At 46.0% G+C, this 23,177-nt stretch overlaps 1 protein-coding gene across 3 annotated transcripts in view; it reads left to right on the top strand.

Moving 5' to 3' along the window:
- Positions 1-1,403: 1,403 nt before the first annotated feature.
- KCMF1 (potassium channel modulatory factor 1) overlaps positions 1,404-23,177 on the top strand; it is an 82,037-nt gene continuing 60,263 nt past the window's right edge. For 2 of the 3 annotated variants that reach the window (XM_032177311.2, XM_058428740.1), the window contains exon 1: positions 1,404-1,554. In XM_032177311.2, the coding sequence (XP_032033202.1) occupies positions 1,539-1,554 (16 nt within the window). In that variant the 5' untranslated portion in view covers positions 1,404-1,538. Of the gene's footprint in view, positions 1,555-2,135; positions 2,333-23,177 lie in introns of those variants that run through there. The other variant, XM_058428741.1, reaches the window with a different exon arrangement.

Below are 23,177 nucleotides of genomic sequence, written 5' to 3' on the forward strand. Positions count from 1 at the left end.
GTAACCCCAAAGCAAGCAGTACCCTAGATTCCAATTTCAGTTGACTCAGCCTGGTAACAGTTCAATTTTATGCAAAACCCACAACTTCAAATGGAAAAAGATAAATTAAAACAACCACAAAAACAAGACAAATGGAGGCTCAGCAGGCCTTGTAGCTCGTCCACGGTTAAACAGAGGATATCAGAGCCAAAATCCCATGGCCGATCCGTCTTGACTTCAAAGCGCGATCTATTTCCACCAAACCACGCTACCACTGACACGTGGTAAGGGGCAGTACAAAGATGTGTTGAATTAATAATGCCTGAAAACGAAGTTGACAATAAGAAGGTAAAAATGGAAAACAGATAAAATCGGGAAAGCAGACCACTTTCAGGAAACAAAAAAACTCCAAGTTTTCAAGGCAGGGCATTCACGGTGAGCCAAGGCGCTGGGATAAAGTTTGCGCGGGTATCGCCGGACTCCCGGGCTGCCCGGCGCGGAGTCTTTAACCGAGATGGTTCGCAAGGAGTCGGCCTCGGAGCCCGGCAGCCTCCTGGCTTCCCTCCCGACCGCCAGTAACGCGGCCGGGGAACACCGGCGAAGACCGGGGGCCAGTCGCCTTTCCCTTCTGGGCTGTTGGCTTAAAATACACACAAACACAAATCCCCAGGCGGTCCGCGGCCTCTCCGTGGGGCCGGAGCTCGCTGCCTGCGGCCGGCCCGGAAGCCATGCACCTGGGGACAGGAGCCTCTCCGAGTCGCAGCTCGCCGCCGAGAAGCACCCACCTCCCGCGGCCGGCCCAGCCCAAGGCCCTGGCCCCTATAGCCCGGCCTAGGCCCGCCCCAGGCGGGGCTAGGGGCGGCGTGGCGGGCGGGCGCCCCTCAGGCCGCGCGGGTGAGCAGCGGGAGCCGGCGCCGGGCATTTCCTCTTCCTCCCTACGCGCGGCGCGGCGGCGGCGGCGGCCAGGCCGAGGCTGGGCACCGGCGCCCGATCGCGGCCTGCTGGCTAGCGCGGGCAAGCGCCGCGCCGCGAGCCGCCGTCGCCGCACCGCCCGCGTCGCGACCGCCGGCCGCGGGGCCTCCGGGCGGCTGGGCCCGGCGAGGGCAGTGAGAGGCGGGGCTGGCGTGCGGGCGGCGGAAGGAGGCGGAGGAGGAGGAAGAGGAGGAGGAGGAGGCGGCGGCCGGGAGCCCGGGGAGAGGGGCGGGGGGTGGGCCGGGGGAGGGGAGGAGCGGGATTTGCGGAGCGCCGCGCCGCTGCCGGGAGCCGGCAGGCCCGAGAGTGACCGGAGTCACGGCGGGCGCCGGCGGAGCCGCGGCGTCGGACCCGCCTCCTGGAGGAGCTCAGCCCCGACCAGGCCCGGCCCCATTCCCGCCCCGCGCCGCCTCCCCGCCGCCGCCGCCGCCGCCGCCGCGGGAGCGCTCCCCTGCCCACCCCGCCCCCGCGGCCGAGCCCGGGAGTCGAGTGGGAGTCGGCCGGCCGGCGCGGGCAGCGCCGGGACCCCGCGGGGGACACTGCAGCCGGAGCCCGGGAGGGGCCGCGCCGCCACCGTCTGAACTAGGATGTCCCGACATGAAGGTGAGAGGAGCCCCCGCCCCCACCCGCACCGCCCGGGCCTTGGCCTACCCCGCCGGGGCCAGGCGCGGCGGAGGGCGGCCAGGAAGCGGCGGAGACTTTGGCCGAGCCCAAGCCGGGCCCGAGGCGCTGGACCCGGGAGCGAGGGAGCGAGGGCGGAGAGCCGCGGCGCTACTGCCGCCACGGCCGCGGCCCTTAGCTGGGCCTGGTGCTGGAGGCGGGGCGGCCCGGGCGGCCGGAGGGTTTGCACTGTCATGGGGCGCGGGGGGAGGGGAGGCGGCGGGGCCCGTTACCGGCGGGAGCTCGGCCCTCGGGACTGATACCGGACGCCGAGGCCCGCCCGGCCGGTTCAGGAGCCGCGGGCCCTAGCGCGGCCTAGCGCTCCCGCGGCCCCGGAAGAGCCCGGTGTGGTCGCAGAGCCGGGCCGCGGGCAGCAGCAGGAGGCAAAAGAGCCGGCCCGGGACCCGGCAGGCGCGTCCGGTCGCCGGGAGACGACGGCGAGTGTCCCCGCCTGCGAGCGACCGCGGGGCTGGCGGGAAGGCTCTGCGGCCAGGGGACGGGAAGCCCTCGCCGCCTGGAGCCCGCCCCGGCCTCGCGGCTAGGCCTCGGCGCGTCCCTGGGCTCGGGTAACCAAGTTCCCGGGGTGGATCCGACCCCGCTGCAGCAAGCAAACTCCCTGCTAAGTCACCCAGGCGGAGCAGGGCTCGCTCGCCGCGGCCCCGGTGCTCTCGCCGGCATGTGCTGCCTACCAGACCAGGTTTTGGAAAATGACGATGATGAGGTCTGTTCATGGTCAGGGGTCGTTTTGGACCTTGTGTGATTTGAAAACACGATTGGAGTACAGTTGCAAATAAGCAGCTCTAAGCGCAGTCCCAGGGCACAAAGAGACAAATGTTTAGGGTCTATGTATAGGCTTTGAGCTGGTAAGGAATAAGTTAACTTTAATTTACTGCCATATGGTTTAGAAAAGGAGGAGGGGGTTGTGTTTTCTTTGTTTCACTACTACAGGTTTTTGGATAAAAAGTGTTAAGAGTCTTGGCGAAAAGTTTGTCCTGCTAAGGTTAACAGAAGATTGTAGAAGTGGCTTGAAAGTTTGTGTACTCCTGATTTTAAAATCCTGTATAGGTGATGTAGGAGTGGAGAAAGTTTAGTGAGTCAGTTTAGTGTGTGCTTAGCACTATGGGAAGGATATTCTTTGGGAAATACAGACCTTAGAATTTCAAGACTGAAAAACTCAGATTGATTAAAATTGTATTTAGAACAAGTTTCAAAATTCGCATTACTAATTGCGACGTTGAAATTGACTCAACATTCTGTGTTCACCGATTCTGTATTTTAAAAGTTACAAAACTAATATGAAATATACTATATTTTCTTTGCAAAGCATTTACTGAGTACTTACTGTATTCAAGTAAGTGTTGGACATTTTGAAATAATGAGGTACCTAGCCTCATTGAAAGGAACACAGAAGTAGGAAGCTATGCCTCTTTTCCCCACTTCGTCTGCTTAATGGAAATGTATCCTTATCTCTGTAATTTTAAGAACTTGTAATTAAAGTTACAATCAATTTTCAATTTTGGATATTATGGTTTATCTTAAACTGTAGTCCTGTGTACATTGACCACCTTCAAGACAAAACAAAAGCGAGCAATGGCTGCAGGCTCTCTTATTCTTAAAACTGAGAGAGTTAGTTACAGAATCACAGCCATGGAAGAGTGTTTCAGACCCATTCTCCTTGGTCTAAGAAAGCATACAGATAGTTCCAGACGAGCATTCTAATTGAAGTGTCCTGGGAAGAAAATTCCTTCACCCCCAGTGCTCTGTTAGTGTAATTAAAATCTCATATTTGGAATATTCTTGAAGGTAACATATATTCTGTAATTTAAGCCCATTTCCCTCCATTTGGTCCTGTGCAAAGGTGTGTGGTTATGAAACTTATATTACCTTTTAGTTACTTGAGTATTGCTGAACCTCAGCACACTAGTAGCACACCTTTCCTAGTAAATTACGTTAATGTCAGAAAATAGAACATACCTAATGAAAAAGGAACATACCTAAATACATCTGTTGAAGACTTACAGTACAATATTCGACAAGTGATTATCTTTCAAGGGTCTAGTTTATGGCCTAAGACAGGAATAGCAGTCTCATGAATCACATTTAACTCATTAGATACATATTTTGTGGAATATTAATTCAGACTGTCCTTATTGTGATCAGTAAGACTTTGACCTACCAGTAAATACAGTGTTTAGCACCCTTGCTGTTAGTTCTTTTCTTACCTTTCCCTTTTTTGGGCCAACGAATCCCATTTCTTTCAGCATTTCCTTCTTTCTTTCCTTCTTTCCTTCTTTCTTTCTTTTTTTTTTTTTTTTTGAGACAGAGTTTTGCTCTGTCACCCAGGCTGGAGTGCAGTGGTGGGATCTCGGCTCACTGCAAGCTCTGCCTCCCGGGTTCACACCATTCTACTGCCTCAGTCTCCCGAGCTGCTGGGACTACAGGCGCCCGCCACCGCGCCCGGCTAATTTTTTGTATTTTTAGTACAGACGGGGTTTCACCGTGTTAGCCAGGATGGTCTCGAACTCCTGACCTCGTGATCCACCCGCCTCGGCCTCCCAAAGTGCTGGGATTACAGGCGTGAGCCACCGTGCCCAGCCTCAGTGTTTCTTTAGTGGTGTAATTTTTGTGCTCTCAGTCATCTGTCCACCTCCAAATTCTCTGTAGTTCTCATTTCTTTCAGTAGTGTGACCCTGAACTGGATGTAATAGTCTGGTAAAAGGTTTGAACAAGACTGTCATGTTGTACTTGCTTGGTGCTTCCTTTTCAGGGCCTTGTGTGTGCAGGTAGTATGTTCCTTTGTCTTTGTACCCACTCTAATGAATTACACTAAATCCTATGATTTTATTAATGTAACTTTGGACGACACAGTCCTGAGCTGGACACCTGTCAAGCTTGGAGGCTCAACCTTGTGAAGCAGTGCCTCTGAGAAAGGCAGTGCAACCAGGAGCATAGAGAAATGCTCTAGTCCAGGGGTCAGCATGCTTCTTCTGTAAAGGGCCAGGTGGCAAACATTGCAGGCTTAGCAAGCTGTAATAGTACGAAAGCAGCTATAGACAACCTGTAATTGAAAGAGCATGGCTCTGTTCCAGTTAAAACTTTATTTGTGGACACTGACATTTTAATTTCATATATCTATATAGATATATATCTATAGATATATGTATTTTTTTTTTTGAGACACAGTCTTGCTCTGTTGCCCAGGCTAGAGTGCAGTGGCGTGATATTGGCTCACTGCATCCTGCACCTCCCGGGTTCAAGTGATTCTCCTGCCTCAGCCTCCCGAGTAGCTGGGATTGCAGGCGTCCACCGCTGCGCCCGGCTAATTTTTGTATTTTGTTTAGTAGAGATGGGGTTTCACCATGTTGGCCAGGGTGGTCTCAAATTCCTGACCTCGTGATCCGCCTGCCTCGGCCTCCCAAAGTGCTGGGATTACAGGCGTAAGCCACCGCACCTGGCCGAATTTCATATAATTTTCATGTGTCATGAACTACGATTTGTCATTTGACACCCCCACCATTCAAAAATACAGATAACCATTCTTAACTTTTGGGCTATATAAAAGCTGGTGGCGGGCTGGGCGCGGTGGCTCAGGCCCGGTGGCTCATGCTGAGGCAGAGAATTGCTTGAACCCAGGAGGTGGAAGTTACAGTAAGCTGAGGTCGTGCCACTGCACTCCAGTCAGGATGACAGAGTGAGAATCCGTCTCCAAAAAAAAAAAAAAAAAAAAACTCTGCCCTAGACTGGCGCTTTAGAGAGTTGATAGAGCTTGAACTGTCAAGAGTCTAGATGGGGGCCAGTCGGCTTGGTATTCCGTCATTTTCTTTGGGTGATGGGAAATGAGTTCACAGACTGAACCAGCTCCTCCGTACCTCACTTTCCAGCAGCACCATGAGGAATGGAAATAATTGTTCCTCAGGAGTGGGCAACAGGCTCCCCACCCTCCAGACCCTTAGTGGAGAGATGGCAGTACTCTACATTTTTCCTGTTTGCCCATTAATACTTTTCCAGTGAGAATTGTAGGGCCACTTTTTGTGGTGTTCTTGTCGTGTTAACATTTTATAGACTTTAGCGCCCACTTTCTGTTCACCCTACCAACACTGTCTAGTTCACAGTGAACCCAATCATTTTTTATCTTGATGTATTTTTTAAAATGTCTCACTATCATACTTTCAAATACATTTAAAATGTAAGTATGTTATTCAGAGCTTAAAATCTACTTTTAAAGCTTTCCGAATAAAAAAAAGCAACTTATCAAATTGCTCACTGCTTATTAGCTAAAATGAAATTATGAATGTTCTTGCATAGATTAGAGCCTAATTGATTACCTGGATCTAGGTACATGTGTCGCCTTAAGTCATTCAACCATTCAGTCACTACTATGTGTAAGGCAGTCTGCTAGGTTCCAAGGAATGTGGGGCTAAGTGAGTAAGATGCAGCTCCTTACCTTAAGTCTGGCGAGGAAGATGCATTTTTTACGTAGCTTCCACAGTGCAGTGTGAAACATGCCATAAGGAAGGGGTAAACACTGATGACAAAGTAATTGCCAACTTCTACTAATTTTGTCAAATTTCAGAGAGGTACTCTACTGTGATTCTAGCACTTTTTTCTTGAGTGCCTTCTTAACTCCTTTTTTTTTTTTTTTTTTTTTTTTGAGACAGAGTCTCGCTCTGTTGCCCAGGCTGGAATGCAGTGGTGTGATCTTGTCTCACTACATCCCCTGCCTCCCGGGTTCTAGTGATTCTCCTGCCTCAGCCTCCGGAATAGCTGGGATTATAGGCGCCTGCCACTGCGACTGGCTAATTTTTCTATTTTTAGTGGAGACAGGTTTCACTATGTTGGCCAGGCTGGTCTCGAACCTCTGACCACAAGTGATCCGCCCACCTCGGCCTCCTAAACTTCTGGGATTACCGGTATGAGCCACCGCGCCCGGCACCTTCTTAAGTCTTTCTGGGCCACTTTTGATTTTGGGTAAAATTATTTGAGATTTCAGGCCGGTTGCAGTGATGTGCACATGTAGTCCCAGCTACATGGGAGGCTGAAAGACCCTATTTCTTTAAAAAAAAAAAAAAAAGAGATTTCAAGTAGAGTCCTTATCTTTATCTGATTTATAATTTCTGTAGCTTTTTGAAGATTTTCACAGGTAAAAATGATAGTGGATAAATGAGCAGGTGGTCATATTGTGCTAGTCTCAGAAGTATCTGATACTATTTATTTTTAAAATGTAGAATACAAGACTACGTAGGCCATTAATCTGGTTAGTCCCAACTTTTTTTGTTTTTATTATTTTAATTGGCAAAAATTGTATATATTTATCATGTAAAACATGATGTTTTGAAATATGTATACGTTGTAGAATGGCAGCTCCAACTGTTTGAAAGTTGTACCACTCTTTTCTTAGTAGTTTCTAATTTTCTGTCTCTCTCTCTCTTTTTTTTTTTTCTGAGACAGGGTGTCTCTCTGTTGCCCAGGCTAGAGTAGAGTACATTGGTGGGATCTTGGCTTACTGCAACCTCCACCTCCCAGGCTCAAGTGATCCTCCCATTTCAGCCTCCCAGAGTGTTGGGATTACAAGTGTGAGCCATTGCTCCCAGCCTTAATTTTCTCTTCTCAAAAATGTTATCTGCCACTGAAGCACACATATAGACAGAAATAATTTGGTTTCGGGATTTGGGGACTGCAAAGCCAAGACTGGTAATTAGCATGTGATTTTAATGCGGTGCCTTTTGCCTCCCTGTAGAAATGTAAATGGACTCCCACTGATAAGATCCTTACCATCAGGTCTTCTTACAACTTATTGTACTTTAACTATAACCTGTTAACAGATTATGACATTCTTAAGACTTTTTCAGTTTGTTTTTTTGTTTTTGAGACAGGGTCTCTGTCACCCACGCTACGCACCAGCGTAGCCCGCTACAGCGTTGACCTCCCAGGCTCAAAGAATCCTCCCACTTCAGCCTCTGTAGCAGGTCGGACCACAGGTGTGCGCCCCACACCCGACTATTTTTTTTTTTTTTTTGAGACAGAGTCTTGCTCTGTCCCCCAGGCTGGAGTGCAGTGGCGCGATCTCGGCTCACTGCAAGCTCCACCTCATGGGTTCACACCATTCTCCTGCCTCAGCCTCCCAAGTAGCTGGGACTACAGGCGCCCGCCAACACGTCTGGCTAATTTTTTGTATTTTTAGAAGAGACGGGGTTTCACCGTGTTAGCCAGGCTGGTCTCAATCTCCTGACCTCGTGATCCGCCCGCCTCGGCCTCCCAAAGTGCTGGGATTACAGGCTTGAGCCACCGCGCCCGGCCTCCGACTATTTTTGTTTTCTTTTTTTGTAGAGACTGGATCTTCCAGTACTGCCTAGGCTGGTCTCAAACTCCTGGGCTCAAGTGATTCTCCCACCTCAGCTCTCAAGAGTGCTGGGATTATAGGTGTGAGCTGCCATGCCCAGCAACTTTTCCAGTTTCGATAAGTCGTAAATTATATTTACCTTGACTTTCAATAGAGAATATATAAGAATGTCAATTTATGGGAAAATGAATCACATTTTAATTTCTGGGGTCTTTGATTTCATAATTTCAAGTTCATTTTGAAGCTCATTTTCCCATATTTTTACATTCAAGTTCAAGTTAAAATGTAGTAAAACATAACTACATGTTCTTGTTTCAAATCGGGAACTTAATTTGGAAGAGATTCCTTTTAGTCTGAGGATTTTAAGATGTATTAGCAGCAATCTTTTTCTTTTTTCTTTCCTCGCTCTTGTTGCCCAGGCTGGGGTGCAATGACGCGATCTCAACTCACCACAACCTATGCCTCCCAGATTCAAGTGATTCTCCTGCCTCAGCCTCTCGAGTAGCTAGGATTACAGGCATGCACCACCTCACCCAGCTAATTTTGTATTTTTAGTAGATAGAGGGTTTCTCCATGTTGGTCAGGCTGGTCTTGAACTCCCGACCTCAGGTGATCTACCCACCTCGGCCTCCCAAACTGCTGGGATTACAGGCATGAGCCACCACGCCCAGCCTTAGCAGCAATCTTGTAAGATGGTAACTTTTTCACAACAGCAGCTTATGAAACTTATGATGTGGAATAACTAAACAGATCCCTTCATATTAAGCTTTGCAACCTTTTTAAAAGAAATTCATGCATCATAACTTACTTTTCAAAACATCAACTTTATGACATCTATCATATATATTTGCCTAGGTTTTTTGTCTTTTGGTTTTTGGGTTTTTTGAGATAGCGTCTCACTCTGTCATCCAGGCTGGAGTGCAGTGGCATGATCTCTGCAACCTCCATCTCCCGGGTTCAATCAATTCTCCTGCCTCAGCTTCCCAAGTAGCTGCAATTACAGGTGTGTACCATCATGCCTGGCTAATTTTTATTTGTTTGTTTTTTGAGATGGAGTTTCACTCCTGCTGCCCAGGCTGGAGTGCAATGGCGCGATTTCAGCTCACCGCAACCTCCACTTCCCGGGTTCAAGCGATTCTCCTGCCTCAGCCTCCCGAGTAGCTGGGATTACAGGCATGCACCACCATGCCTGGCTCATTTTGTATTTTTATAGAGACAGTTTGTCCGTGTTGGTCAGGCTGGTCTCGAACTCCTCACCTCAGGTGATCCGCCCTCCTCAGCCTCCCAAAGTGCTAGGATACAGACGTGAGCCACCGCGCCTGGCTAATTTTTGTATTTTTAGTAGAGATGGGATTTCACCATATTGGCCAGACTGGTCTCAAACTCCTGACCTCAAGTGATCCCCCCCCTTCTGCCTCCCAAAGTGCTGGGATTACAGGTATGAGCCACCGCGCCTGGCCGTGTTTTTTTTGTTTTTAAATTAGAAGCTCCAGAAGTTTTTAGTGAAGGCTAAGGTGTCATTGAATTATCCTAGAAATAATGTTTTTTAAATCACTTTATGAGCTAGGCGCTGTGGCTCATGCCTGTAATCCCAGCACTTTGGGAGGCCAAGATGGGTGGATCATCTGAGGTCAGGATTTTGAGACCAGCCTGGCCAACATAGTGAAACCCTGTCTCTACTAAAAATACAAAAAAATATCTGGGCGTGGTGGCAGGCACCCGTAATCGCAGCTACTCGGGAGGCTGAGGCAGGAGAATCTCCTGAACCCAGGAGGCGGAGGTTGCAGTGAGCCAAGATCGCCCATTGCACTCCAGCCTGGGCAACAAGAGCGAAACTCTGTCTTAAAAAAAAAAAAAAAAAAAAAAAACACTTTATAAATATTGCTGTGGGGCTACTTTCATGAATATGGACTCCTTAAAGGAAGCACTCCCTAAACCGCATATTCATAAAAGTTAAAAGTAGAATGCTGTTCCTAATAAAAGTCTTTGTTTATAGAAGATTAATTTTTTATTAATTTTAGTGTTGTGCTAAGGACCATGATGTTTTTCATTTCCTTAAAAATATAAGGTATTTTTTTTTCAGTCTTTGAAGTTATTCATTAAAATTGAGAAAATAACCCATAAGCAGTATACAGATCAGAGCATCTTAAGATTTGGTAATTTTTTTTTTGAGACCGAGTTTCACTATTGTTGCCCAGGCTGGAGTGCAATGGCATGCTGTCGGCTCACCGCAACCTCTGCCTCCCAGGTTCAAGTGTTTCTCCTGCCTCAGCCTCCCAAGTAGCTGGGATTACAGGCATGCGCCACCATGCCCAGCTAATTTTGTATTTTTTTTTTTTTTTTTGTAGTAGAGATGGCGTTTCTCCATGTTGGTCAGGCTGGTCTTGAACTCCTGACCTCAGGTGATCCGCCCACCTCAGCCTCCCAAGTGCTGGGATTACAGGCGTGAGCCACTGTGCCCAGCCAGTTATTTTTACATATTAGCCATGCCTTCATTTATGTTAAAGATCTGGGATAAGGCAGACAGTTTCCTAAAGGAACATACTACCTAGATTACATGGGAAGGAAGTGAGGAGCCAGGAAAAGATAGGCTGTTCTTGGGTTGGTAAGGACCAGCAGCCAGGTGGGTGTTGGCAGAGGAAAGACACGCAAGGTGGGTGTGAAGCTTGGAAATGGATCTGTAGCTTCAGGATGTTGGAAACAGAAAACCAGCTCTCATGCCTGATGGAATGTCTTGAGAGCTGGGTACCAGGAAGTGAAAACACTCTGCCCAATGAAATGAACAAGAGATGAATTGCCTTGTTAGGCACCTTCCACCGTCCCTCTCTGCTACATCCCTGATGGCCCTCTTGGTGTTTGTTAACCATGGTAACTGCCTGTAGAATTGTTTTTAGTTGTTGGCTCTCTGAGTTGTAGCAAAGTAGAATTACGAGTCCATCCAATTCATATACACAATTAGCCTCATCTCTTTTTTTTTTTTTTGTCTTGAGGCAGGGTCTCACTCTGTCACCCAGACTGGAGTGCAGTGACATAAACAGGGCTTACTGCAGCCTCAACCTTTGGACTTAAGTGATCCTCCTGCCTCAGCCTCCCAAGTAGCTGGGACTACAGGCATGTGCCACCACGCCTGAAGAACTTTTAAAATTTTTGTAGAGACAGGGTCTCATTGTGTCATCCAGGCTGGTCTTGAACTGCTGGGCTCAAGTGATCCTCTTGCCTCGGCCTCACAAAGTGCTGGAATTATAGGTGTGAAGCACCACACCCGGCCTAGTCTCATCTCTTCTATGGCCACAGTGCCAGCCAGCAGTCCATCAAACTTTGCCAGTGGCCGGGGGGTATTGGCAAAGAAGTATGGATGGATCCCTGTAAATTGATCACTGCTACTAGGAAAAAAAAAACAAAACTGAAATCAGAAGAGTGGGTCAGTTGTATTACCTTCAGCTAGAAGAGACAGCAGAAGAATAAGTGGATGAAGCATCTTGATAATCATGACTAATTAGGTTTGCACATTATCGTACCTCACTGCAGCCTTGACCTCCCAGCCTCAAGAGATTCTCCCACCTCAACCTCCTGAGTGGATAGGACTACAGACGTGTGCCACCACACCTGGCTAACTTTTGTTTTGTTTTTTTGTTTGTTTGTTTAAGATAGAGTTTCGCTCTTGTTGCCCAGGCAGGAGTAAAATGGCGCGATCTCAACTCACTGCAACCTCCACCTCCTGGGTTCAAGCAATTCTCCTGCCTCAGCCTCCCAAAGTAGCTGGGATTACAGGCACCTGCCACCACGCCCAGCTAATTTTTTTGTATTTCTAGTTTAGACGGGATTTCACTGTGTTGGCCAGGCTGGTCTTGAACTCCTAACCTCAGGTGATCCACCCACCTTGGCCTTCCAAAGTGTTGGGATTACAGGCATGAGCCACCACGTCTGGCTGACTTTTGTATTTTTTATAGAGATGGAGTCACCCTATGTTGCCCAGGCAGGTCCTGAGCTCCTGGCCTCAAGCAATCCTACCTTGGTCTCCTACAGTGCTGGGATTACAGGAGTGAGTCCCTATTCCCAGCCAAAGTCTTAAATCTTAAATTTTACATTCAGCATATTTTAATTGAGATGCTAAATTTTCATTTAAAAAATGCCTCAGTTGAAAAACATATTCAAATTTATGCACTGAGGGTCTGCTAGGCTTTTGCTGACCACCCTATCTAAAGTAGCTCATACTCTGGCTAGCCATGGTGGCTCATGCTTGTAATCCCAGTACTTTGGGAGGCTGAGGAAGGAGGATTGTTTGAGCCCAGGAGTTTGAGACAAAGCTGGGCAACATGGTAAGACCCCATCTTCACAAAATAAGTAAATAAATAATAGAAGTTTCTTTGAAAAAATAAATAAATAAAGTAGCCCACACTCTATATGTATTTTTTGTAGGGATGGGGTCTTGCTGTGTTGCCCAGGCTGGTCTCAAACTCCTGAGCTCAAGCAATCTTCCCACCTCAGCCTCCCAAAGTGCTACGATTACAGATGTGAGCCATCACACTTGGCTGTGGATTTCTGCTTCAGTTTCTCTCCTGAGAACTTAGATTTTTCATTTCTTTTTCACCTTAAAATTATTTTTTAACATATACTGGTTTCATAACCCTTTTATTTATTTTTTTCTTTCTTTTATACTTAAAGAAGCTTAGCAGAGGCTGGGTGCAGTGGCTCACACCTGTAATCCCAACACTTTGAGAGGCTGAGGTGGGTGGCTCATCTGAGGTCAGGAGGTCGAGACCAGCTTGACCAACATGGAGAAACCCCGTCACTACTAAAAATACAAAATAAGCTGGGCGTGGTGGCGCATGCCTGTAATCCTAGCTACTCAGGAGGCTGAGGCAGGAGAATTGCTTGAACCCGGGAGGCGGAGGTTGTGGTGAGCCAAGATTGCACCATTGCACTCCAGTCTGGCCTGGGCAGTGAGCAAAACTCTGTCTCAAAAAAAAAAAAAAGAAAGAAACTTCTATTATTTATTTATTTTGTGAAGTTGGGGCCTCACTATGTTGCCCAGGATGGCCTCGAACTCTTGGGCTCAATCCTCTTGCCTCAGCCTCCCAAAGTGTTGGGATTACAAGCATGAGCCACCATGGCCAGCCAGAGTATGGGCTACTTTAGATAGGGTGGTCAGGAAAAGCCTATCTGAAGATGGACATTTAAGGAAAAGCCGTAGTTAAATGAGAGAGATTTAAAGGAAAAAAAAATATGACTGAGGATACAGCAAGTGTAGAGGTCCTGAAATTGGAATGTTCTTGGAACAGCACAGAGGCCATGTGGCTGGAGGGCAGTGATTGGGGTGGAAAAGGGTAGGAAGTGAAGTTGGCGTAGTTCGAGCCAGATCTTGCACACCCTTGTATTGTAGGCTGTGTTGAACTGTGAATGCTTTGAGAAACACATTTTGGAAGCCCTGCTTCTATAGAAAGGTCTTTTTGACTAACTAAATGGCAGAGGGTGGAAAGTACATACTCAGTTTGTGTCCCAAACATCTCTAAGAACGTTTCTTTACAAACTTTCCCTACATTTACCCTTCTTTTAAGCTTTGTCTTTCTTGACCCCTGTTACTCTATTTAACTGATGTTTCCTGAAGGGTGTGGGGTTTGGTGGAAAGTGAATCTTCCTAGTTTGAACGTAAAACCCTTGGGCCTGGCTGGGCGCGGTGGCTCACGCCTCTAATCTCAGCACTTTGGTAGGCCCAGGCAGGTGGCTCACAAGGTCAGGAGTTTGAGACCAGCCTGGCCAACATGGTGAAACCCCGTCTCTACTAAAAATACGAAAATTAGCCGGGCGTGGCGATGGGTGCCTGTAATCCCAGCTACTGGGGAGACTGAGGCAGGAGAATCGCTTGAAACCAGAAGGCGGAGGTTACAGTGAGCTGAGATTGCGTCACTGCACTCCAGCCTGGGTGACAGAGCCAGACTCCATCTCAAAAAAAAAAAAATACCCTTGGGCCTAGAAACTAGGTCATCTACATACATTAGCAGCTCTCAAACTTTTAAAAAAATATAACACTGAGAAATATATTTTATATTCTGATGCAGTAGTCACATACATATGTAATAAAGCAAGAGTAATGCAAAATAGTACTTATCACTACTTTGAAACATACCTGTTTTCTATTCTGCTTCATTAAAAACCAAAATACTAGTTGTGATCTCCTAGATTGATTTCACCTTCTGTTCATGGATTGTCACCTCCTATTGAAAAACACTGGCCTTGGATGTCTAACCTAAAACTTTGGGTCCTTATGTGCAAGGTATTATGATAGGTACTATGAGGCATATAGAAAACTCTTAGAATTTTTCCTCCTAAACTATGTGGTATGACTGAAGCAATAAGGTCTAAGTATTTAAAATAAAATAGCCCTCGTATGACTGGGGCAATTAAAAGTGTCAACTCATTTACTACAAGTTCTGTAGTGCTGGCAAGTAGAATGAGGTGTTATTTGGGTGTCAGAGAAGAGATTTCCTTAGGGTGGCATTTAAACTCAAGACTTGAAGAAGTACTGTATTTTTATAGGATGAGTTGGGGGAAGGGGATCTGCCAAGTGAGAGAATGTAGGAGGTAAAGTGCAGAACTAAGAAAACATGCAGCGTGTTGGAGAGAGGTAGGTGGGACAACAGTGAGGAGACCAGAGTTTCTGGAACAGAAGACTCTGTATGTTAGTGGGAGTGAGGTATATTAGAAAGGTTGGGCCGGGTGCGGTGGCTCACACCTGTAATCCCAGCACTTTGGGAGGCCAAAGTGGGTGGATCATGAGGTTGGGAGTTCGAGACCAGCCTGGCCAAGACGGTGAAACCCTGCTCTACTAAAAAAAAAAATAGTAATTACCCGGGCGTGGTGGTGGGCACCTGTAATCCCAGTTACTCGGGAGGCTGAGGCAGGAGACTTGCTTGAACCTGGGAGGCGGAGGTTGCAGTGAGCCGAGATCGCGCCACTGTACTCCAGCCTGGGCGACAGAGTGAGACTCCGTCTCAAACAAAAAAAAAGAAAGAAAAAAGAAAGGTTGATTGACTCATTTAAGGTTCCAAGGGTGAAGTGGTGGGACAGGGACTTATTTGTTCGGACCTGGGTTCAATGCTAGTAGTCTGTTTTCTCATCTGTTAAAGAAGGACACTAATGCCTGTTTAGCTACTCTCTAAGGCCTTTGTCTAGATGAAGTGGCAGTGCATGTTAGAAGGTTTTCTAAATTAGATAAAGCACTGCATAAATGTAAGGTGATGGTATTTTTTATCGTAGTAGATAAGAAGTGGAGGTGGGAGCAAGGTAGATAAGTGAAGGATTTTGATTGCCACGTGAAGGTCAGTCTTGTTCTTTTCCCATACAGACTGTGGGATGGAGGAAGGAATAGTGCATTCAAAGTTTTAAGCAGAGAAAGGGAACAATGAAAATTGGTATCACTTAAGAAGATTGGTATGGTAGTATGTGAGAGAGAGATTGGTGCCTGTGCCTGTGGCAGGGAGACCTGTAGACCTTTTTGCTGGAATGAACTTGAGCTTGAAATAAAAAGGACCTGAATTAGTCAGTGGTCATAGGAATAGAAAGAAAAAAGATGCCTTAAGATAAAGGCTTATTGTTGAAATAGCAAATAATAAAGTATAAATTGCAGGACAGCCAGCCAGAGTGCCGGAAGAATTGCAGGTTCTTCTAGTAAATTGGGCAGCTAGGAGGGGAGAGACGGGAAAAAGAATCATTTTCAGCTTTTGATGTTTTGAATTTAAGGTGATGGTAGGCCACTAGATAGAAATCAGAAGTGGGAAATACTGTTCTGGGGTTCAGGGGAGAGAAATTGGGGCTAGATTTAAGAATTTCATAGCCTTCTACATTGAAGCTTGGGGATAGGCTAGATTTCTAAGGATGAAAGCATAGAGAAGGGAGAATTAGGTTCATATTTAGAAGCAAGAAACAGAGGAGTCAGGGTCAGCCCAATCAGAGCTAAGAGGAGGACCCTGTTTGTGTATTGACTTGGAAGACATCTTTTTTTTTTTTTTTTTTAGACGGAGTCTCGCTCTGTCGCCCAGGCTGGAGTGCAGTGGCGCAATCTCGGCTCACTGCAAGCTCCGCCTCCCGGGTTCACGCCATTCTCCTGCCTCAGCCTCTCCGAGTAGCTGGGACTACAGGCGCCCGCCACCACGCCCGGCTAATTTTTTGTATTTTTAGTAGAGACGGGGTTTCACCGTGGTCTCGATCTCCTGACCTCGTGATCCGCCCGCCTCGGCCTCCCAAAGTGCTGGGATTACAAGCGTGAGCCACCGCGCCCGGCCTGGAAGACATCTTTTATAGTATAATAATAGCACTTGTCATGTGAATGTTGACTTACTTGTCTGTTTCCTTTAAAAATGTAGGCTTCTGCTGGGCTCAGTGGCTCACACCTGTAATCCCAGCACTTTGGGAGGCCGAGGCGGGCAGATCACCTGAGGTCGGGAGTTCAAGACCAGCCTGACCAACATGGAGAAACACCGTCTCCACTAAAAATAAATAAATAAATAAATAAAAAATTAAAAATTAGCTAGGTGCGGTGGCGCATGCCTGTAATCCCAGCTACTCGGGAGGCTGAGGCAGGAGTATCGCTTGAACCCGGGAGGCAGAGGTTGCGGTGAGCCAAAATCGCGCCATTGCACTCCAGCCTGGGCAACAAGAATGAAACTCCATTAAAAAAAAAAAAAAAAACATAGGCTTCTTGGGAATGGGGGTGGGAAGTAGAGTAGATGAAGAGGCAGCAAGGGGAGAAACTTAATATTAACCAAGCATCTGCTACATTAATATTTATTGAATGCTTACTATGTGCCAGGCACTGTTGTAAGCATTTCACATGTACCAACTCATTTAATTCTCTAAACAGTCCTATGAGTTATGTATCATTATCTCAGTTTTGTAGATTAGGAAATTAATGCACTGAGAAGTTAAGTACCTTGCCCAAGATGGCACAGTGTTTGATAGAGCTGGAATTCAAACCTAGGTCTGGGTTCTTAACATTAAGCTCTGTACCAAGAACTTTTAGACTGGTTCCTACAGCAGAGACCTCAGTTTAAAGGCTTAAAATTTAAGATCAACCCAGCAAGGCATATGTTATTCCATTTTACAAATTAGGAAGTTGAGTTTCAGAGAGGTTAGGTTATTTGTCATGGGTCCCATAGGTAGTAAGAGAGAAAGCCAGGATTTTTAATCAAACTCTATCAGAGACCAAAGCCCATATTCATTCATATTTAGTTGAGAAGCCATCTGACTTTTTCTTTGGAGAACCACATAGCAAATGTGGCTTTGTAGGCCACATGGTCTTGATTGCAGTTACTCTACTCTGCTGTTGTAGTATGAAAGCAGCCATAAGACTTTGTATAAACAGATGAACGTGGCTATGATCTAGTAAATCTTTATGGTTACTGAAATTTGAATTTCATATAATTTTCAGGCACCACCAAATATTATTCTAAGTTCCCCCCACCCCATCATTTACAAATGTAAAAACCATTCTTAGCAGGTTGTACAAAACCAGATAGGGGACCAGATTTGTCCATGGGCCATAGTTTGCTGACCTCTGCTTTAATCAAGTCTTCTAATAAATATGTATTGAAAACTTACTCTGTGGAGATGTGCTGGGCACTGGTGACAAAAAAGCAGAGGGAGTTTCAGTCCTATGAGACAGGTGATTATAATACAGTGTAGTAAGAACTGTAATAAATTTATATTTACCAGATATAGTGGAAAAAACAGATACAGAGGCTCCATACTTTGATGGTAAATTTATAAAGGCATCTCAAAAAATAATGATAGTTGATGGATTGCCAGGCTTGTGGTATAGGGGGAAGGCAAAGATAGCATTGCTGAGGCAGAAAGGGAGGGACAAATGCCAGGAGATGAGCTTTGTCAAGAGGGTAGGATGATGAGGAGTGAGTTTTTAGGTAATTTTAAGCCAGAGAGTAACATCTGATTTTTGTGCTGTGAAAGACAGCACTTTGGAGGATGGATCTGTAGGGAGGAAGGTATAGGAGGGAGACAGTTTCGTTACCACAAGAAAAGATAATTGCTATAGTTGTAGAGGTGAATAAGAGTCATATCTGGTGATTGATTAAGCACGGGGATTGTGGAAGAATGAAAAGTCTAAGAAAACTTGGGTTTCTGGCTTGATTAATTGGGTGTTGCCATTCATCATGATGCATATAGAGGACAGAGAAGGCATGCTTTGAGGGGTGGGTGCAGGAAGCAGGGAAAAGAGAAGGGACTTTGGTTTTGGCATGTTAGGTTTGAGGTGCCTGAGGGACATCCAGGTAGAGATGTCCAGGGGGATTTGAACATGTGAACATGAGGACTAGGCTAAGAGGTGTCCATTGTTGTAGAGTGATTGCTCAGGGATGGTGAAAATACATGGATTGAGAAGATAAGGAAACTGAATTGAGCATTGAAGGAGCAGGAAACTAACTGAACAGCCTGGAGAATGGGAGGACCAGGTGACAGTATTGGTGTTGAAACTTAAGAAGATGATTTTCCTGAAGAAGAATATGGTCAATAGCACTACACGAAGGTCAAGAAGATCAGGATGCCGTGTTCATTGGCTCGAGCCATTGGAATAGGGAAGTTGTGGAACTTAATGAGCAGTTTCAAAGGAGTGGGCTGGACCCAGATTGCAACATGTTAAATTCTGACTGAACATGAGAAATTGAGGACACTACCCAAAGGTTTGGCTGTGAAGGGAAGGAGAGATGACAACAGCTGGAGGTATCTCTAGCACCTAGTGCATATTTTGGCACATAATAGAGACTGGGAAAAGTCATTCATTCTGCAAATACTGTGCCAGACACTGTTACTGAAGCTAGGAATAGAGTAATGAAAGATAAGAGGAACTTCTCACTCTGAAGCTTCCATTTTAGTGGAGACTGAGGGTTGGGGGATGGAGTAGAAATGAAACGTAATTTTGGAAGGTGATAAATATTCTGAAGAAAATAAAGTAGAGTGAGAGAATAAGGATTGCATAACCTGGCTGGGTGCAGTGACTCACGCCTGTAATCTCAATACTTTGGGAGGCCGAGGTGGGAGGATTGCTTAAGCCCAGGAATTTGAGACCAGCCTGGGCAATACAGGGAGACCCTGTCTCTATTTTAATTTAAAAAAACAAATTGCATAACCATGGAAGTCCGATGATTGGTGTGTGTGTTGCTGTTCTAGAAAGGATGGTCAGGGAAGACTTTTGAGGAGGTGACATTGGAAAAGAGACTTCATTAAGTATAAAAATCCTGAGTTGGAACATGGTAGGTTGGTTGAGGCAACAGGGTGGTTGAAGCTGCTAGGCAAAGAAGAGGAGTAGAGAAGATGAGGTAGGGATAAGCTGGGCCCTGGTTATATGGGACATTTTAGGCCTTGGTGAGGAATTTGATTTTGATTCTTGCTCAAAACCCAGTGGAAGGTTTTGAGCAAGTTACTGACTTAACCACTTGTGTTTGAGATCATTCTAGCTGCAGGGTGGAGTGAGGCAAGAGTAGAAGGCAAGACTCCTAATTGGGAGGCTGCTTTAGTCAAAAGATGAAGGTGCCTTGAGCTAGGGTGAAGGCATGACAGTGATGAGTAGTGGTGGCCTGGCCCAGGTGTATCTTGAAGGTAGAGACAACGAGGGACTTGCTGGTGTAATATAGGGGAAAGGAGGAATCAAGGATGACAGCTCAGTCATCTCTGTGAAAGCAAGTGGTAGAGAAGAGGGCCATTTACTGACATGGGGAAGGCAGGAGGGAGAAGCATTTTGGAGATGGAGGTCAGGAGTTCTGTTTCAGGCGTAAATTAGGGATGTCTATTAGATGTTCAAGTGGAGATGTTGTATAGGCCATTGGGATGACCCAACTGTAGTTAATTTGGTTGAATGAATATGAATAAATACATGCTCAGCAGCAATATCATTAGAAATCTTGAAGTCAGGAGTTGATGTGATTATGTTGCCTTTCTCTCTAGTTTAAACTTTTTATCAGGTAGACATCATTTTGGTGGCCTGTGAACTTTGTCTTTTTTCCCACAGCTGCAGGAGAGAGGTAGAAAGCCCGATGTGTCTTCTGTGCCAGTGCTACAGTGAGACAGGTCCAGGCCTGGAGATCACACTGTGGGAAATAGGCCAGTTTGGCAGCTAAATAATGAATTAGTTTATTTTAGTCCATTTCTCTCCAATATAATCAAGAGGAAGATAGAATAATAGACCTTTTGGTCCAGAAGGAAATCAGCCACAACAGCCTCCTCCCCAGCCCCCTTTCATAATACCTCCAACTGTGGTCTAGAAGAAAGATTGAACCATACTACTTGAGATCATATTACAAGTTAATGACAAAGTCAGGACTAGAATCCAGATCCCTGACTCATATTTCAACCCATTTTCTACTGTGTATGCTGCTGGTATGAGAGACCCAAAACTGCAGGCTCAGAGAAAATTTATTAGTTCATCAATACCCCGAGGCCACACTTCTGCAATGGATGAAATTTTCCTGTTTACTCTTAAGTTTTTCCGAGATAATGAGTAGTGAAGTTAGGAATGGAACTTTGGAGCCAGACTGCCTGAGTTCAAACCCCAGCCTGGTCACTTACTGTGACCTTGGGTAAGTATCTCTCTCTGCATCATTTTATGAAATAGGTTTAATGTTTAGTCACCTCAGAGAATGGTTGTTACTGGATGGTTTTATATATAAAATGTTTGGAGTAGTGCCTAGCATATGGTAAGCAATCATCATTTTAGCTCTTTTGCTTTTTTTGAGATGGAGTCTCACTCTGTCGCCCAGGCTGGAGTACAGTGGCGCGATCTCGGCTCACTGCAACTTCTGCCTGCCGGGTTCAAGTGATTCTCCTGCCTCAGCCTCCCAAGTAGCTGGGACTACAGATGCACACCACCACACCCAGCTAATTTTTGTATTTTTAGTAGAGATGGGGTTTCGCCATGTTGGCCAGGCCGGTCTCAAACTCCTGACCTCAGATGAGCTTCCGCACCCGGCCCATTTTAGCTGTTAGTAAAACCATCTTCATTTTCTTCTTGGATACAGAAAAATAGCTGTCTACCATCCTTATAAATACTTGGCATACAGTTTTAAAGATTTTATTTATATGTGTGTGTGTGTGTGTGTGTTTTTTTTTTCCTGGAGATGGAGTCTCGCTCTGTTGCCCAGGCTGGAGTGCAGCGGTGCCATCTTGGCTCACTGCAAGCTCCGCCTCCTGGGTTCATGCCATTATGCCTCAGCCTCCTGAGTAGCTGGGACTACAGGCGCCCACCACCATGCCTGGCTGATTTTTTGTATTTTTAGTAGAGAACAGGGTTTCACCGTGTTAGCCAGGATAGTCTCGATCTCCTGACCTTGTGATCTGCCCACCTCTGCCTCCCAAAGTGCTGAGATTACAGGCGTGAGCCACTGCACCCGGCCTTATTTATGTTTTTAAATTGACAAATTGTATATATTGTACATACTTATTATTATGTATACATTGAGGAATGGCTAAATCGAGCTAACATAAGTAACACCTCACATATTCTTTGTGGTGACTTTGGATATAATTTGAGTGCTAACAACATACAATGTACATTTCCTTATATAAGATGTGGTCTGTGCCCTCAAGGAATCTTTATTTTAATGGGAAAGAAAGTGTAAAAATGCAAGATACACTGCAAGGCTTACCTGTTTAAAATTATAGGACAGTAAGAACTACAAATAGTCTCTTCCTTTCCATAGTCTGTGAATTAAGAATGTGTTCAGATGAAAGCCAGGGGACTGAGGAGGAGTTCGAGCAAGCTTTGTGAAGAGACTTGCCTGGATAGAGTAGAAGCAGATAGACATTCCAGGACAGTGAGTGTGTAGGACAGCAGCTAGGGCAGGAAAACACAAGGGAGAATTTGTGAACAGTGAAAAGAACAGTTTTACTAAGGAAAAGCCCAAGAAAGATAGTGATTAGGATCCACTGGGGGTGTACAAGACCAGGCATACCAAACTTAGGGCTTTTTTGACTGGGCTTCTAAGTTGGTATATCAGAGCATCACCATAGACCGTATCTTTCAGCTGGGCTCAGTGTGTAATCCCAGCACTTTGGGAGGTCGAGGCAGGCAGGTGCCTTGAGCCCAGGTATTCGAGACTAGCGTGAACAACATGACAAAACCCCGTCTCTACAAAAATATTAGCCGGGCATGGTGGCACGTGCCTGTAGTCCCAGCTACTTGGAAGACTGAGATGAAAGGATCGCCTGAGCCCGGGAGGTTGAGGCTGTGGTGAGCCATGATTGTGCCACTGCACTCCAGCCCAGGCAATAGAGTGAGACCCTGTGTCAAAAAAAAACAAAAAACAAAAAACAAAAAAAAAAACAGAAACAGGAAAACAAACAACAACAAAAAAAAAACAGTATCTTTGCTTCATTAGGGAGTATCAGACAAGACTGTCATTGTCCTCATGACATAATAGATGTGTTGGATGATAATATAAGAGGAGCTCATCACAACTGAGTAGCTCACAGAGTGTTGATCCACAGATAGTGTCAACCTGCAATACAGAGAAGATCACCAAGGTGATAATCACTTTTTTCTGTTGGGAGATAATTTGGTTTGTGTGGACCGAGATTAACACATAGTTGATGTACTCCCTTAATCTATTACCCAGCTTCACATCAACCTTTTATCATTTTTTTGTCAATTCTCTACCCCCTTTATTTATTTATTTATTTATTTTTGAGATGCAATTTTACTCTTGTGCCCCAGGCTGGAGTGCAATGGTGCAATCTCGGCTCACTGCAACCTCCACCTCCTGGGTTCAAGTGATTCTGCTGCCTTAGCCTCCCGAGTAGCTGGGATTACAGGCATGCGCTACCATGCCTGGCTATTTTTTTGTATTTTTAGTAGAGACAGGGTTTCATTATGTTGGCCAGGCTGGTCTCAAACTCCTGACCTCAAGTGATCCGCCCACCTTGGCCTCCCAAAGTGCTGGGATTACAGGCGTGAGCTACCACAGCTGACCTACCCTCCATTTTTGAGTTTGAACATTTTAAAGCAAATTTCAGACCTGCATATCCTTTTACTCACAAATATTTCTGTATTTATCTGTAACTACTGGATAATGATGCACTATACACACTTGTGTGTGTATATGAAATTGCAATGTTACTATCACACCTCACTAAATTAACAATACTTCTTTTTTTTTGAGACGGAGTTTCGCTCTTGTTGCCCAGGCTGGAGCGCAATGGCACGATCTCAGCTCACTGCAACCTC

This window comes from Hylobates moloch, unplaced genomic scaffold (genome assembly GCF_009828535.3).
Source record: "Hylobates moloch isolate HMO894 unplaced genomic scaffold, HMol_V3 SCAFFOLD_15, whole genome shotgun sequence".
NCBI classification, from domain to species: Eukaryota; Metazoa; Chordata; class Mammalia; order Primates; family Hylobatidae; genus Hylobates; species Hylobates moloch.